This window comes from Zonotrichia albicollis, chromosome 33, assembly GCF_047830755.1.
Source record: "Zonotrichia albicollis isolate bZonAlb1 chromosome 33, bZonAlb1.hap1, whole genome shotgun sequence".
Classification (NCBI taxonomy): domain Eukaryota; kingdom Metazoa; phylum Chordata; class Aves; order Passeriformes; family Passerellidae; genus Zonotrichia; species Zonotrichia albicollis.
The window spans coordinates 1-17,308 of NC_133851.1; the positions used below are offsets into that span (position 1 = coordinate 1).

Below are 17,308 nucleotides of genomic sequence, written 5' to 3' on the forward strand. Positions count from 1 at the left end.
TTCGGGAAAAGCTCCGTAAATTCCTCCCGGATTTTTCCCAAGAGCCGAACCTTCCCCCAGCATCGGGAAAACCTTTCCCAAAAATCCCCCCTGGAGTTTTCCAATGGGATAGGAGGCAGTGAGCTGGGAAATTTGGGAAGGTCCGAAAGGCCCGGGCTGTGCTAATGACTTAATTAGGGCGGGTAATTAGCGGGAGCGATAATTAAAGGCATTTTGAATATGCAAATGAGCTTGGGGCCGCTTTGGATTCCCAGAACAAAAGCGGGATCCTGGAGCTTTGTTCCTCTGGAAAAGCCAAAAATTCCCAAGTCAATTCCTGGCTTTTGAAAAAAAAAAAAGGGGGAAAAAAACCTTTGGATTTTTCCATTTTGGATTCTGGCCTGTGCCGCCCCTGGAGCTGGGGAGGGATTGAGGCAATTCCTGCTGGGATTGGGAGAAATCTGGGATGAGTTTTGAGGAGCTTTTCCCAAAATTCCAAGGAATTACCCAGGTGGTTTTATCCACTGGATAAAAATCCGGTATAATTTTTGGGAGCTTTTCCCAAAATTCCAAGGAATTGTCCTCGTGACTTTATCCACCGGAAAAAATCTGGGATAATTTTGGGAGCTTTTCCCAAAATTCCAAGGCTGTGGTGGGATCATCCAGGTGATTTTGCCCATTGGGAAAAATCTGGGATATTCTGGGAACTTTTCGCAAAATTCCACAGGCATGGTGGGAATTTATCCACTGGAGAAAAGAAATCCAGGATAATTTTGGGATCTTTTCCCAAAATTCCAAGGAATTATCCACTGGGGAAAAAATAATCCAGGATAATTTTGGGATCTTTTCCTGCTGCTCCCAGACCTTGGCAGCGCCCCTGGATGTTTTCATCACTGGAAAAAAATATTCTGGGATAATTCCCGTTTTTTCCCCAGTTCTTTGAGCCTTTCCCGGTCGTTTTCTGGGAATTCAGGCCTGGATGAAGACGTCAGGGCCGCTCCTGATGCTGCTTTTCATCGGGATCACGTTCCCGGCCGCGCCGGGGATGTTGAGGATGAATTAATTCCGTGTTGGGATTCCGGAAGGTTCTGTGGTGGGATTCCCGTGGCTCCGGCCCCAGAATTCATCCCAAATTCTCTTTTCCCACCCCGATTCCTGCTGGGAAAGGATTTCCTGCTCTGGGATCCGCCTGGGAATGGGATCTGGGGAGGTTGGATGGGAGATTCCATGTGGGAATGGGAGACAGGAGCCCTTATCCAGGGATTTTGGGAATTTTGGGATGAATCCATCCTTTTGCAGGCTCTGAGGAATTTGGGGAATTCTCTCCCTTTATCCCAGAATCCCGTGGGATTTGGGGTCAACACTGCCTGAGGGATTTCAGGCCCAACCCCACAGGAAATTCCTGGAATTCCATGGAATTCCTGAAGCTGCATCCATGGGCTCACCAACAATTAAATCCCAAAGACGTTTCCAGACGTGGTGGGGATCAGGATGAAAATCCAGGGTGATTTTTTGGGATCAGGATGAAAATCCAAAGAGATTTTTTGGCGTCATCATGAAAAAAAACCCATCAGCAATGACCATTTCAACAAAATCCTATAAAAACTGGGGAATGAGCTCTGGGATTCCTGGGATGGATTTGGGGGGGCTGAAATTCCTGGTAATTCCGGCTGATCCCGATGATTCCCGCAGGTCCAACCGGGATTGCCAAATTGACCAACACCACCGGAACCAGTGCCAGTATTGCCGCCTCAAGAAGTGCTTCCGAGTGGGCATGAGGAAGGAAGGTAGGGAAAAAATTCCCGAGGAATCCAGGAATTCTGGGAATCCTAGGTTTTGGGGAAAAAACCCCTAATTCTTTCCTCTTTTTTTGTGGATTTTTTTGGAGATTTTTGGGAGATCCGTGTGAGGTCAGGATGAAAATCCAGTGGGATTTTTTAGGATCAGGATGAAAATCCAGAAGGTTTCTTTGGTATTGGGATGAAGATCCAGTAGGACCTGATTGGGGTCAGGATGACGATCCAGTAGGATCCGTGTTGGATCAGGATAAAACTCTGGTGGTATTTTTTGGGGATCGGGATGAAAACCCTGTAGGATCCATGCAGGATCAGGATGAAGATCCAGTAGGATCTGTGTGGGATCACGATGAAAATCTGATGAGATTTTTTTGGGGTCAGGATGAAAATCTGGTGGGATCTTTTGGGTTTACCATGCAAACCCAGTAGGATCCATGTGGGATCAGGATGGAGATCCATATGGGGTTGGGATAAAAATGTGGTGGGATTTTTTCGATTGGGATGAAAATCTAATGGGATTTTTTGTGCTCACCATGAAAACCCCAACCTTCCTCCCCCTCCAGCCGTGCAGCGGGGCCGAATTCCCCCCAGCCACTCCAGCAGCAGCCCCAATCCCCTCCCAGCTGGCGACTTCTTCAACGGGCAGCCGGTGTCAGAGCTGATCTCGCAGCTGCTGCGCGCCGAACCCTACCCGGCGGCGCGCTACGGCTCGCAGTACGCGCAGCAGCAGCAGCCGCCGGGCAGCGTCATGGGCATCGACAACATCTGCGAGCTGGCCGCCCGCCTGCTCTTCAGCACGGTGGAGTGGGCACGGAACATCCCCTTCTTCCCTGAGCTGCCCGTGTCTGACCAGGTGGCCCTGCTGCGGCTGAGCTGGAGCGAGCTGTTCGTGCTGAACGCGGCGCAGTCGGCGCTGCCGCTGCACATGGCGCCGCTGCTGGCGGCCGCCGGCTTCCACGCCTCGCCCATGTCGGCAGAGAGGGTGGTGGCCTTCATGGATCAGATCCGGGTCTTCCAGGAGCAGGTGGAGAAGCTCAACCGGCTGCAGGTGGACTCGGCCGAGTACAGCTGCCTCAAGGCCATTGCCCTCTTCACGCCCGGTGAGGGGCTGGGGGCGGGTGGGAGGGACTGGGGTTTTCCTGAGGGTTTTTGGGGTTGGGGATGGGTAGGGAGAGGTTGTTCTGAGGGTTTTTCTGAGGGTTTGGGGGTTCTGGGAGTGAGTAAGGAGAGGTTTTCCTGTGTTTTTCCAAGAGCTGGTGGTTGGGTCCATCTGAATTTGGGAATGAACAGGGAAAGGTTTTTGCGGGTTTTTCTGAGGGTTTGGGGACTTGAGATTTTGAAAGATTCCTGATGGATTTGGGGATATTCTCAATGGATTTGGGGATATTCCCTATAAATTTCAGGATATTTCTTTAAATTTTGGGATATTCCAAATGGATTTTGAGATATTGGATTTTGGGATATTCCCAATAGATTTTGAGAGATTCCCAATGGATTTTGGGAGATTGGATCTGAGGATATTCCCAATGGATTTGGGGATACTGCCTTTTGGGATATTCTCTTGGGGATATTCCCAATGGATTTGAGGTTATTCCGAACGGATTTGGAGATATCCCCAGTGGGTTTTGTGATATTGGATTTTCGGCTGTTTCCAATGGATTTGGGGTTATTCCCAATGGATTTTGGGGATATTGGATTTGGGGACATTCCCAACAGATCCCATGCCACCCCACACATCGAAACCCTCTCTGTTCCCTTGCAGACGCCTGCGGGCTGTCGGACCCGGCGCACGTGGAGACGCTGCAGGAGAAGGCGCAGGTGGCGCTGACCGAGTACGAGCGCTCGCAGTTCCCGTCACAGCCGCAGCGCTTCGGGCGGCTCCTGCTGCGGCTGCCCGCGCTGCGCGCCGTGCCCGCCGCCCTCATCTCACAGCTCTTCTTCATGCGCCTGGTGGGCAAGACGCCCATCGAGACCCTGATCCGCGACATGCTGCTGTCCGGCAGCACCTTCAACTGGCCCTACGGCGCCGGGCAGTAGGGACGGATGGACGCACGGACGGACGGCAGGATGGATGGATGGACGCACGGACAGATGGGCAGTGGGACAGATGGATGGACAGCGGGACGGATGGACAGCGGGACAAGCCAGATAGCGGGACAGATGGATACTGGGATTGGCCGGACAATGGGATGGGCCTGAAAATGGGATGGGCCAGATAATGGGACAGGGAGGACAGTGGGACAGGCTGGAAAATGGGATGGGCCACACAATGGGACAGGCCAGACAGCAGGATGGACGGACAGCAGGACGGGCCAGAGAGCAGAACACATGGACAGGGGGATGGGCCAGAGAACGGGACAGGTCGGACAATGGGATGGGCCAGACAATGGGACGGGATGGACGGACAACAGGACAGGCTGGATAATGGGACAGACTGAACAACGGGATGGGCTGGAAAATGGGATGGGCCAGACAACAGGACAGGCCGGACAACAGGATGGGCCAGATAGTAGGGACAGGCTGGACAGTGGGATGGACAGACAGCAGGATGGGCCAGACAGCGGAATGGGCCAGAGAACAGGACGGACACTCCCCAGGAAGGGGAATGGAATTCTCCACAATGCCAGTAGCTCCTGGCCCTGCCGTAACGGGGGTGCACCCTTGAGGGTTGTGCCTGCAGAGTTGTGGGGTTGGCACCAAAGGTTTTGGGGTCGTGGCATTGTCACAGGAATTTTTGGGGTTCCACTATTGTCCCAAAAAGTTTTGGGGTATTGAGGTTGTCCCCAGAAGAGATCCCAGTGTTGTCCCAAAAAGTTTTGGGGTCCTGGCATTCTCACCAAAAGTTTTGGGGTCGTGGAGTTTTCACCAAAGGTTTTGGGGTCCTGGTGTTGTCCAAAAAATTTTGAGGTCCTGGCATTGTCCCCAAAAGTTTTGGGGTCCTGATGTCACCAAAGGTTTTGGGGACCTGAGGTTGTCCCCATAAGTTTTGGGGTCCCGGTGTTGTCTCCAAAAGAGCTCCCAGTGTTGTCCCAAATAGCTCTTGGGCCCTGCCCTTGTCCCCAGGCTGTCCCCAAAGATGGAGGGGACACACAAGGGACACAGACCCCCCCACCCCCCGGGACTGTCCTCCCCGGCTGGCACCAGGATGAGCCAGGATTCAGGATTTGGGATTTTGGGATTCTGGGACCATACCCGGCCGATGGAATCCTTGCTCCGCCATATAAACTCATTAATTAATGCCAATTAAAGATGTTTCCTACAACTCCGGTGGTCTGGAATGAGCCAAGATTTGGGATTTTGGGATTTGGGATTTCAGGATTTCGGGATTTCAGGATTTTGTGATTCCAGGACCATTCACTGATTGGAATCCTCACTCCGCCATATCAACCCATTAACAAACGCCAATTAAAGACATTTCCTACAATCCCAGGGCCTGGATTTGGGATCCAGCAGAAAAATTGGAACTGAGGAGATCAAACCCACCCCAAAAATAGGGAACATTCCATAAAAATCCTGAAATTGGGATTTTTTTTTTTTTTTTTTTTGGGTTGGGTGGAATTGGGGATTTCAGGGGTTCTTCTTCAGTTTGGGGTTTTTTGTGGGGAGGGGGGAATTTGGTATTTGGGTGATTTGGGTTTCTCAAGATCTGGGATTTTTCTTCCTAAACAGAGATATTTGGGATTTCCTTCCCAAAGTGGAGGGATTTGGGATTTCCCCTCCAAAACTGGGAGGGGTTTTGGGGTCCCCTCCCAAATTTAGGGGAATTTCAACCTTTTCATTTCACCCCGACCCTAAATGAAAATCAACAATTACACTTAATTTATTACAAAACAATTAAAATATTACACGATTCCCACAGATCCCACCAATTCCCTACAAAATATTTTGGGATTTGGGTCATCCTTCCCCCCAGAAAAAACCCCAAAAAAGTTTTTTTTGTCCCCCAAACACCAATTTGGCACCCCCAAAACCCCTTTAAGGCAGCTAGGGGAGTGCAAACCCCATAAAAACCCTATTTACAACCAGGGGAAGGCACTGGGGGAGATCCTGAAGGGTGTGGGGGACATCTGGGGACATCTTGGGGTGGAGACGGGGTCACACCAACAGCTGCCATCATCCCCCCCCACCCTTGGCACTGGGGAGGGCCCAAAACGAGAAATTTTGGAATTTTTTAAGACAAAAAAAGGCACAAAAGTCTTTGGAGGGGGTTGGAGGGTGGGGTTTTGGGGTGTCCCCCCCTACAAATGTCCCTTTTTTTTGGGGGATGGTGCCTTTGGGGTCAGCCCCGGAGCTTGTCGTAGTCGCTAACCATCCTTTTGATGTGGAAGAGTTTGTTCCGGAGGGTTTTGGATTCCCGCTTCTTGTCCTGGTACTCCGGGCTCTGGGAAGGCATTTAGGGACTTTAGGAGATGTCTGGGGACATTCTGGGGACATTTTGGGGATATGGGGGATGTCACCAAAGAGGCAGGTGACCCTAAAAGTCACCCCCAAGAACTCACCCTCTTCACGTCCTTGAGGTGGTTGTACTCCTCAGCCAGCGCCTGTGGGGACAGCAGGGTCAGGGACAGAGGGGACAGGAGACAGCAGGGACAGCAGGGTCAGGGAGAGGGGACACGGGGGGACAGTGGGGAGAGGGATAGGGGAGATGGGGGGGACAGGGACAGAGGGACAGGGGATAAGGGATGGGGGGACAAAGGGAGCAGAGGTAACAGGGAGGGGACAGAAGGACAGTGGGATCAGGGACACGGGACACAAGAACAGAGGAGACAGAGGGACAGAGGGACAGGAAGGGACAGAGGAACAGGAGGAGACAGGGACATGGAAGGGACAGAGGGGACAGAGAGGGGACAATAGGGGGTGAATGGGATAAGAAATAAGGGGGGAGTGGAGGTGAAAAAGGGGTCAAAAAGAAGGAAAAAGGGGCAAAAAGGGGTGAAAAGGGGCACCAAGGGCAGTCTGGGGGGCAGCAGGGGCACACCTGGTACTGGGCGCTGTCCTCGGGCACCTGGTCCAGCTGTGCTGCCAGCTGTGCCAGGCGGTCATTGAGCCCGTCCATGTGGGCACAGAGCTCCTTGTAGCGCCGCAGCTCCTGCCCGAAATCCGCCTTGTAGCGCTGCCGTGTGCCCGGGGAGCTGATTGGGGGGTACAGCCTGCAGGGGGACATGGGGACATCACTGGGGACATGGGGGTATTGGGGACATTGGGGATATTTGGGATATTGGATATGGGATATGGGGACATTGTATTTGGAATATGGGGACATTGGAGACATTGGGGACGTTGGGATTTAGGATATGAGGACATTGGGACATTAGATATGGGATAAGGGGACATTGGGGATATTTGGGCCATTGGATTTGGGATATGGGGACATTGGATTTGGGATATGGGGACACTGGGGACACTGGCGACATTGGTGACACTGGGGACACCGGGGACATTAGGATATGGGGACACTGGGTGTGGGACATGGGACATGGGGGCATTGGGGACACTGAGGCCACGGGGACACCAGACATGGGGACACAGGGCCACAGGGACCCAGTGAGAAGCACTGTCCCGAGTGTCACCTGTGCCACTGCTCGCTGTCACGCTCGTCACTGGACTCAGGGGCGGTGGCGGGGTCGGTGTCGTACTGGGAGCACTGGGAGCCCTGGGAGCCCTCGGGCTGGCGCCGGCCCCGGCGGCCGCGGCGGGCGGGGGGCTTGTGGGGGGGATGGGCGGCGTCCGGCTCCTCCGAGGGCGAGGGGGGGTCCGAGGGGGGGTCACTGGTGGGAGACGGGGGCATCGGACACGGGGACACGACCCTGGGGGTGCACAGGGTTATTCCCCCTTTCCCGACCCCTCAAATCCTTCCCCACCCCTCTCCTGACCCCTCCCCTTAATTCCCAACCCCTCCACCTATTCCCGAACCCTCCCACATCTCCCAAACTTTCTCACCCCTTTCCAGACCCCTCCCCATATTCCCCACCTCTTTTTCTCCCCTTCCCACTTTTTCCACCCCTTTCCCGGCCCTTCCCCACATTTCTCCACCCCTCCTCATCTTTCCTGCCCTCTTCTGCCCCTTCCCCATTTTCTCCACCCCTTCTCGCCCTTTCCCCAAATTTTCCACCCTTCTCCATCCCTCTCCCGACCCCTCCCCAAATTTCCCGACCTGTCCTCACCTTTCCCTCCCTCTTCCGCCCCTCCCCCATTTTTTCTGTCCTTTTCCCGCCCCCTCCCCAAATTTGCCAACACCTCCAATCTTTTCCCGCCCCCTCCCCATATTTCCCAACCCCCCCATTCTTTCCCCGACCACTCCACACCTTTCCCTCCTTCTTCTGCCCCTTCCCCACTTTTTCCACCACTCTCCCGACCCCTCCCCAAATCTCCAGACCCCTCCAATCTTTTCCCGCCCCCTCCTCATATTCCCCACATTCCCCATCCCTTCCCCTGGCGCTGCCGCCCCCTCCCCACCTTTTCCAGCCCTTCTGGGGGGGGTCGCTGTACAAGGGGGGGCTGTAGGGCGGGGCCGGCCCGGGGGTCCCGCCCTTCTCCGAGTACGCGACGGTGGCGGCCTCGTCCGGAACGCTCATCCCGCCCGACACGTTCTTCACCTGGAAAAAGGGATTTGGGATTTTGGGGGAGAACTCAGCTGGGATAAAGGAGAAGCCAGCGAGAAATGTCCCGAGAAATTTGCGTGGGAATTGGCCCGAAATTCCGCAGAAATCTCTAAAATTCACTGAGAAGCACCCGAAAATTCCCTGAACATTGTCTGAGAAATCCCTGAAAATTCACCAAGAAACCCCAGAAAATTTCTTGAAGATACGCCAAGAAATCCCTGATAATCCCACAAGAAATCCCCAAAAATTCCCTGAGAAATCCAGCATAAAGTCCACGGAAACCAGGGGCTGTTGTCCCACCTGGAGTGCCCCCAAATCCTCCAACCCAAAAAGCCCAAAACCCAGAAACGCCAAAACCGAAAAACTCCAAAACTCCAAAACCAAAAAAATCCAAAACCCCAAACCCAGAAACCCCTCAAAAACCCGAACCCCCTAAAAGTTAAAACATCAAAAAAACCCAAACACAGAAACCCCAAAACCCAAAAACCCCCAAACCTAAGAACCCCAAAAAAATCAAAACCCCCAAAACCCAACAACCCCAAAAACCTCAAAAACCCCAAAACCCCCAAAAAACCCCAAAACCCCAAATGCTCGTGGAGAGACAGCGACAAAGGGACAAAGGAACAGGGCTGGCGGTTGGTGCCACCCTCAGGGTGACGCCCCCAGAGGTTTGGAGTGGCCCCACAGGGGGATAAGGGACATCCGGCTGTCCCCTGTCCCCTTCCTTCCGGCCCTTTGTGGGTTGTTTGTGCCGGACGCCGGTCCCTGCTGCCTTGGTGGCCTTGGAGACATCCGGCCGGACACACCACTTCCGCCGCTGTCCCCTCCTGGGGGCCACCCGGTGTGTCCCCAAGCTGTGGTGGCATCTGGGGACAGAGATGTCCCCAAAGGGGGTGACATCCCCAAAGCAGGGGAGGTGGCACGATGGGGGGGAGGCACCTGGGGTGGCACCTGGGGTGTCACCATGTCCCCAGAGGGACAGGAAATGCTCGGCCAGGGAGGGGCTTTGAGCAAATAAAGGCGGGCAGGATCAAAAGAAATGAAAATAAATAAAATTAAATAAAATGAAAATAAATAAAAATCAATACAGAGAGCATGGCCCCACAGACACGGGACTGGGAGTGGTGGCTTGGGGACAGGGGAGAGGGATGGGGACACAGGGGACAGAGGACAGGGATGGGGAGAGGGACAGGGGATAAGGAAGGAGTTGGGGACAGGGGACAGAGATAGAGACAGGGGACAGGGACAGGAGTGTCCCCAAAGCCACTGTCCCAACCCTTCCCACGGGAACGCTATGACACTCTCACCCATCCCCCAGCAGATGACACATCCCGGGCCACGCTGGCTGGCCGCACTGGGATGTCCCCAAGGTCCCCATCCAATGCCACCACTCCGGGTTTTCCCAGGGCCACCTCCCGGTTAATCATTGGCCAGACCGAAACCGCGCCGCCGTGGCCCCGGTGTCACCTGGCAGTGTCACCTGCCAGTGTCCCCAAGCACTCTTGGGGTCCCTAAATCCCCTCCTGACGTCGCCACATGAAGTCCCCAAACCCCTCCTGGTGTCCCCACACACCCCTTCAAGTCCCCAAATTCCCCCGAAGTCCCCTCCTAGTGTCCCCAAACCCCTTCCCAGTGTCCCCAAATCCCCTAAATCCTCCAAATCCAACTCTTCCAACAATCCCAAACTGCCAAAACTCCCAAAATCCCAACATTCCCAACAATTCCAACAATCCCAACAATCCCCAAATGCCAACAATCCCAAACTCCCAGCATTTCCAACTATCTGAAAACCTCAAAATCCAACATTTCCAACAATCCCAAAGTCCCAAACAACCCCAAATCCCAAATCCTGAACTCGCAGCTCTCACCCACTCCTCGACGTCAGGTCCCTGGGGCTCGGCAGGGATTTTATCCCAGTAAATGTTGTGTTTTCCGTATTTCCAGATCTTGCTGCGCGTTTTGTGCGCCAGGACGCAGATGAGGCACAGCAGGAGCACAGTCAGGAACCCACAGGCGATGGCCACAGCCTGAGGGAGTGCAGGGGTTATTCGGGAATTATTCAGGAATTATTTGGGAATTTGGGGATTCCACGTTCAAGAATTCAGGATTTGGGAATTTGGGGATTCAGGGGTTTGGGAATTTGGGGTTTAGGGATTCCTGGCATCAGGACTCTCATCCCCAAAATCCTCATGGTGTTGGGTGAGCCCAATCCCAAGGATTCTCTGTATGCTTCCCAAACCCCAAACCTTCCCGAATCCCAAACTCTAAACCTTCCTAGATCCCAAACATTTCCCTGTCCTTCCCAAATCCCAAACCCCAAACCTTTCCAAATCCCAAAGCTTTTCTGTCCTTCCCAAACCTTCCCAAACCCCACTCCTCTCAATCTTTTCTCTCCTTCCCAAACCTCAACTTTGGGATTTGGGAAGATTTGTGATTCTAAACCGACAGAAAAGTTTGGGGGTTTGAGAAGGTTCGGGGTTTGGGAAGGACGGGCAGGATCTGGGGGCTCCCGGTGCCAGCCGGGCACTGCCGGGCCCCCATCCCGTGCCAGTCCCGGGCGGCCCCGGGCGCTCCCGGTTCCGCCGGCCGGGCTGGAAGCGCCGCATTCCAATTCCAGCCCTGGCGGGGGGAGCGGCCCCGGCCTGGTCAGGCATGGGACCAGGAGCGGGACCTGGACCGGGATTGGGATCGGGATAGGGACCAGGATTGGGATCTGGGAATGATTTGAGACTGGCACCGGGGTCCGGGAATGCTTTGGGATCGCTGCTGTTTGGGGCTGGCTCGGGGAAGAGCAGGGGGGAGGCGAGCGAGGGGGCGGGGCTGATTCCTGAATCCCAAATTTTTCTCTGCCCTTCCCGAATCCCAAACCTTTCTGTGGGGATCCTTCCCTCACCCCCGGGGGGTTCCTCCCTCATTTTTTGGTCTCCCTCCCTCCCTCAGTCTCTCCCTCCCCTCCTGGAGGTCCCTCCCTCGGTTCATCCCTCATTTCCTGGTGGTCCTTCCCTCATCTTTTGGAGGTCTTTCCTTCCCCTCCCGGTGGTCCCCATCTTCCCGGTGGTCCCTGTCCCCTGCCGGTAGTCCCTGTCCCCTGCCGGTGGTCCCTGTCTCCTGCTGGTCCTTCCTCCCCATTCTCTCCTGATAGCCTCATCCCCTCGTGGTAGTCCCTGTCCCCTCTTAGTGGTCCCCATTCCCTGGTAGCCCTTCCTCCCCTCCCAGTAGCCCCCATCCCCTCTTGGTAGTCTCTGTCCCCTCCTCGTAGTCCCATCACCTGGTAGTCCCCATCCCCTCCTAGTAGTCCCTGCCCCTCCTCGTGGTCCCTTTCCCCTCCTGGTAGTCCCCGTCCCCTGGTGGTCCCCATTCCCTCCCAGTAGCCCCCATCCCCCGGGGTGTCCCCGCTGACCTCCTGCGGGTCCACGGTGCAGTAGTGGTACAGGTACTGGTTGAGCACAGTGCCCCCGGCGTACACCTGGCTGCACATGGCCAGCAGCGGGCTGTAGTAGTACCCCCCGCCACTCATCTGTGCCTGCGGATTCACCCCCACCACATAGACGATGCTGGCCACCAGCATCACCAAGGCCAGCACGGCGCACACCACGATGACCACCAGGTAGAAACGGCGCGACCGCGAGCTGCTGGACTTGCTCAAGCTGGCCACCAACAGCCCCAGCTGGGCCAGGAAGCAGAGCACGGCCATGGCGATCATGAAGCCATTGGCCGCCCGCGGGTTGGTGACGCCTCCGTAGTATCCCCCATAGCCGTAGCCGTAGTTCATCCCGCTGCCGTAGTAACCGGAGCCGTAGAAACCGCCCAGGCCGGTGCCCAGCACGCCGCCGTAGCCGTAGCCGTAGTCCCAGGCCAGCGTGGAGGCCACGCAGGCGAACACGGCGATGCACAGCAGCATCACCGCGCCCTCCAGCAGTCGCACCAGCCCCGGCGGTGACGACCACTTGTAGAAATGCTGAGGGACGTCCTCAATGTAGTAGGAGCCCGGTGGCGGCGAGCGGGCGCCGAAATCGTAGCCATAGTCACCCGTGGGTGGCCCGTAGGAGGCGGGGGGTGGCCCGTAGGCGCTGTCGTAGGGTTTCTTGGTGAACATCCCTGCAGGGGACAGGGGACAGAATGCTCAAGGGAGGTTCTGTCGCCGGAGGAGGTGGTGGAGGAAGGACTTTGGTCCCTTTGTCATCGTCGCCACCCAGCTGGAGAGGGAGTGGGAGGCACGGCGGTTTGTGTGGGGAAACTGAGGCACAGGGTTGTCACACAGAGTTGGGGTGTCCAAAAAACTTTGGAGATCCCACCAAAGAAGCCTTGGAGACCCCACAAAAAATCTGGGAAACCTCCTCGAAAATAACCTGGAGAGACCCCCACAAAAACCTTGGAGACCCCACCAAAAAAACCTTGGAGACCCCCACAAAAACCTTGGAGGTCCCACAAACAAATTCAGAGACCCTCCTCCAAAAAATACCGGGGATTCCCCCCCAAAAAACCTTGGAGACCCCACCAAAAAAAAAACTTGGAGACCCCACCAAAAAAACTTTGGAGACCTCACAAGAACCTTGGAGACTCCATAAAAAAGACGCCACAAAAGTTTCATGGAGAAACTGAGGCACAGCGTCACCGTGGGTTGACGTGGGGAAACTGAGGCACGGTGAGTCACCAGCCGGTGCCACCCCAGGCTCCCGGTGTCACCTCCCTGTCCCCAACAGCCCGAAGCCGGCAGGGAATTAATTGGGATTGTTGGAATTCCCCGATGGGAAGCAGGGGGCCTAAGCTGATCCGGACGGATTAAAAATCAAAATAATCACAATCAAAATCAAAATAATTAAAAATAATTAAAATCACCAAGTCCGCGTGAGGCAGAGCCACGAGGAGAGCGGCTGGAAAATTTGGGGTGGGGGGTTAAAATCAGCAAAATTAATGTGGGGACCCCCTCGTGCCATGCAGAGACTCCAGAAAAAAAACAACAAAAACAACCCCAAATCGCTGGGGGAAAGGCGAGTTCCTGTGGGAAACTCAAAGTGGGCGCCCGTTCCGGCGGTACTGGGGCTCGGCGGGACCCTCGGGAGGGGCAGGGAGGAGTTTTGGGGGTGCCCAAAGGTCCCGGTTCCCAATCCCACGGATTCCAAATGCCCCGGTCCCACCGATCCCAAATCTCCTGGTCCCGGGCGGATCCCCCCATTTGACTCCACTTGGGACGCCCGGGAGGCCACCGGGATCCGCAGCAGGGACCGGAGCGCGGTGGCAGCCGGGCCGGGGACGGCTCCGGTACCGGGAGCACCACCGGGGTCAGCACGGAGGGGATTGCGGTGGTGTTGGGGAGCCCGGTACCGCTCTGGAATCCGGAACCGACGGGGACCCGGGTGCCGGTGGGGACCCCAGTACCGCTCTGGAATCCCGGGGCCGCTACCGATGTGAACCTGTTGGGGCCCCGGTACTGGTGTGGACCCGGTGGGGACCCCGGTACCGCTCTGGAATCTGGTACTGGCTGGGACCCTAGTGCCGGTGGGGACCCCGGTAACCGCTCTGGAATCCTGTGGCCGCTCCCGGTCCGGCCCGCGGTGCCGGAGAGAAGCCCGGCGAGGCCCCCGGTGCCTCAGGGAAGGACGAACCACCCCCTTTTGCAGCGGGGAGCGGAGACCCCCGGTGCTCCCTCCCGTTCCGGTACCGCCCTCCTCGCGCGCTGCCGCTGCCGGTGCCGGTACCGGGGGTTCCCGGTACCGCGGAGCCGCTCACCTGCCGCCTCCTCCGCCGCTTTGTTCACCTTAAAATGGCAGCCGGGAGCGGCAGAGGCGGCGGCGGCGGCGGCGCTGCGGCACCGGCCCCGGGTCCCGCCCCCGGGGAGGGCGGGGGGCAGCACCGGGCACGGAGGGGTTAAAAGGGGGCGGGGCCCAATCGGGAGGAGCCCCCGGGGGAGGTTTGGGGAAATTCTGGGGGGACAAAAGGGGAAGTTGGGGACAGGAGCGTCCCCAAAGAGGGGAATGCTTGAGATCGTCCCGCCCCCCCCCCCCCCGAAAAAAACCTTGGAGTTTTTTTTTTTAATTACCAAAGGTAATTAATGAATTAATAATGTTTAATTATCCCAGTTCCTGTGGAAGGGGCAAGGGACACATCCGGGGGGGGCGAAAAGGGGGCGGGGCCTCCCCAGAAACCTCAAAATGAGGGGAGGGGACGCCGGGGTGGCGCGGGGGGTGTCCCCGGCCGTCCCCGATTGTCGCGGCTCCAGTGGCACCGGGATCGGGATGGATCCAGCCGGGATCGGGAATGTTGGGATGGATCTTGTTGGGATGGATCCCACCGGGATCGGGAATACAGGAATCCTGCCAGGATGGGTCCAGGCAGGATTGGGAAAGTCGGGAATGGTCCCACTGGGATCGGGATGGATCCAACCAGGATCAGAAACGTTGGGATGGATCCTTCCAGGATGGATTCCACCGGGATTGAAATGGATCCTGTTGGGATGGATCTAGCCGGGATCGGGAATATCGGGATGGATCTTGCAAGGAATGATGCAGTCGGGATCGGGATGGATCCAGCCGGGATCGGGAACTCTGGAATGGATCCAGTCAGGATCGGGAATGTTGGGATGGGTCCTTCCAAGATGGATCCCAGTGGGATTGGGATGGATCCTGCTGGGATGGATCCAGCCAGGATCGGGAATATCGGGAATGATCCAACAGGGATTGAGACGGATCCATCTGGGATCGGGAATGCTGGGATGAATCCCTCCGGGATCGGGATGGATTGTCTGGCCGCGATGACACTTTTTGGAGCCCCTTTGGGGACCCAGCGCCGTCCCCCGGCCTCCCCCGCGCCCCGGCAGCACCGAGAGTCCCCCGCGCTGTCACCAGCTCGTCCTCGAAGGTGACACGCCTGGCACGCGCTGGCGGCGACATCGCCACACGGGGGGTGGCGGCGCTGAGGTGGTGTTGTCGCCGTACGGGGGGACACGGCGGGGACCTCGCGGGGATGTCACCGCTCCTGGCGACCGCGGCATCCCCGGGGGGCTCCTGACGCTTCGAGCCCACCCCTGGAGGGGACACATAAGCCGCGGTGTCACCGTGACTCAGTTTCCCCCACGGGCCACCTGCGGTCATCCCTCTTTGGTGGCGCCGCGAGGCCACCGTGTCCCTCGGGGTATCCCTGTCCCCCCAGTGTGGGCTGGGATGAGCGGAAAACATCCGCTGGTGACGCTCAGGAACCCCGTGTCCCCTCCTGTCCCCTCCCCGCGCCAGCCCTTGGGGACAATGGCCGGTGTCCGGTCCCCTGCCACCGCCGTTACCTGCCCGTCGCATGGGGAGGGGACACACGCGGCTCCCGGGCACAGAGCGATGTCCCCTGGCTGCTCCCCAGTGCCCGACCAGCAGTGCCACCAGTGCCACCGCTGCCCGGCACCGCGCGTTAATCATTGACAGCCTCGCGCCACCCCGATTGTCGCACGGGGCCACCACCCCACTCCCCTACCCGCGGAGTGTCCCTCACACTCCTGGCGCCCCAAAAAGGGTCTGGGGTCCCCCAAAATCTGCCCCAAAAACCCACGCGGGGTTTTGTCACCTCCACAAAGTTCCCAGGGCGGGGGGAGCTCACGGGGAGGGGGAAACCCAAAAATCCCTCAAAATCCGCCCAAAACCCCAAAAAATCCCCCCAAAACCCAACCCCCCAAACCTCCCCAAAATCCCCACAACCCCCCCGCCCCCAGGCCGAACAGAGAGCGACATGTCCAGTTCAGGCTCCTTTAATTTGTGCCTCAGCCCCCCCAAAAAACCCCAAATCCCCCCAAAATCCCACCCAAATCCCACCCACGACCCCCCACAGCAAGGAGGAAACAGAACTGGACCCTAGGCAGGGGTCCAGCACTGTGGGGAGGGGCCCTGATCCCCCCTCAGGGGGTGGGGGATGGGCTCAGAATTGCATCCAGGGGTGCTCCCCCCAAATTCCCCCCCCCCCCCCAATTTTCCAGCTGGGGGAAACTGAGGCACGGAGAGGTGACGGTGACGTCGCCAAGGTCACTTTGGGGGCAGAGCCACGAATGGAGAGCCCTCCCCCAAAAAAATACAACCCCCGCCCTCATTTTGGGGGTCACTACGGGGGTCTCCCCCCTCTTCCCAACCCCCCCACCCTGTCCCCAAATTTCAGCCTCCCCCCAAAAACCACTCATGGCTCCTGGTTTGTCCCCTCTGTCCCTTGTCCCCTCCCCTCTCCAGGACCCCCCCTCTCCCCCCCCCAAAAAAGGCTCAGCTCAGCTCCCCCCACTTGGGGGGTCCCGGAGGGGTTTGGGGGGGTCCAGCACAGTGAACGCAGGAGTTTTTATACAGAGCTTTCCAGAACAAAGCTACGGGAACGGCCACACGATGGCCAGAGATAAACACGGGGAACCCCCCGCACCCCAAAACAGCGGGGGGACTGAGGGGATGGGAGACCCCCCTGCACCCCAAAACCAGGGAGGTACAAAGGGTTCTGAGACCCCTCCCCCCCACCCCGCCAAAACCGCCCTCCTGGGACTGGGGGGGACACCAAGGTGTCTGGGGGTGTCCCTAACCCCCCCCCCCCCACGGCATCACCCACTGTCCCAGGTGACAGAAGGTGACAGGGGGGTGTCCCATGGCCCCCCCACCCCACTGCCACAGTCCAAAGGGGTGGGAGGGTGACAGAAGGGGACAGGAGGGTGGCTCCAGCACCCCTCAGCTGCTGTCCGAGGGAACACACGGTGACACGTGGTGACACACAGTAACACGTGGTGACACACGGTGACCTGGTGCTGTGCCCATCACCCCGAGGTGACTGACACATGGTGACATAACACGCGTGTCCTGCCGCTGTCCCTCAGCCGCTGTCCGAGGTGACACGGGTGACACACAGGTGTCCCGCTGCTGTCTGTCATCCGCCGTCCAGGGTGATGATCACACACGGTGTCACGGTGCTGGCCCCATCACCCCG

The 17,308-nt window shown here is 57.3% G+C and overlaps 2 protein-coding genes across 5 annotated transcripts; one reads left to right on the forward strand and one right to left on the reverse strand.

Moving 5' to 3' along the window:
• Window positions 1-1,671: 1,671 nt before the first annotated feature.
• On the forward strand, window positions 1,672-5,037 carry LOC106630156 (nuclear receptor subfamily 2 group F member 6; the record flags this gene model as incomplete). The annotated part of the gene is given in 3 exon segments (XM_074530984.1): window positions 1,672-1,766; window positions 2,339-2,875; window positions 3,538-5,037. Coding segments are annotated over 3 exon segments (907 nt in total), but the record flags the coding sequence as incomplete, so codon positions are not given.
• A 534-nt stretch (window positions 5,038-5,571) lies between these two features.
• OCLN (occludin) lies at window positions 5,572-15,681 on the reverse strand. Of its 4 annotated transcripts, none has more exons than XM_074530981.1 (8): window positions 15,654-15,681; window positions 11,778-12,475; window positions 10,246-10,404; window positions 8,232-8,371; window positions 7,346-7,543; window positions 6,754-6,925; window positions 6,275-6,316; window positions 5,572-6,156 (listed from the first exon to the last, which is right to left on the reverse strand). In XM_074530981.1, the coding sequence occupies exons 1-8, from the start codon at window positions 15,664-15,666 to the stop codon at window positions 6,055-6,057; spliced, it is 1,524 nt and encodes a 507-aa protein (XP_074387082.1). In that variant the 5' UTR covers window positions 15,667-15,681; the 3' UTR covers window positions 5,572-6,054. The 4 variants fall into 4 exon arrangements, with proteins under 4 accessions (XP_074387082.1, XP_074387081.1, XP_074387083.1 ...); XM_074530980.1 differs by having other exon boundaries at window positions 7,346-7,582; XM_074530982.1 differs by lacking the exon at window positions 15,654-15,681 and adding an exon at window positions 14,108-14,220 and having other exon boundaries at window positions 7,346-7,582.
• Between the last annotated feature and the right edge of the window lie 1,627 nt (window positions 15,682-17,308).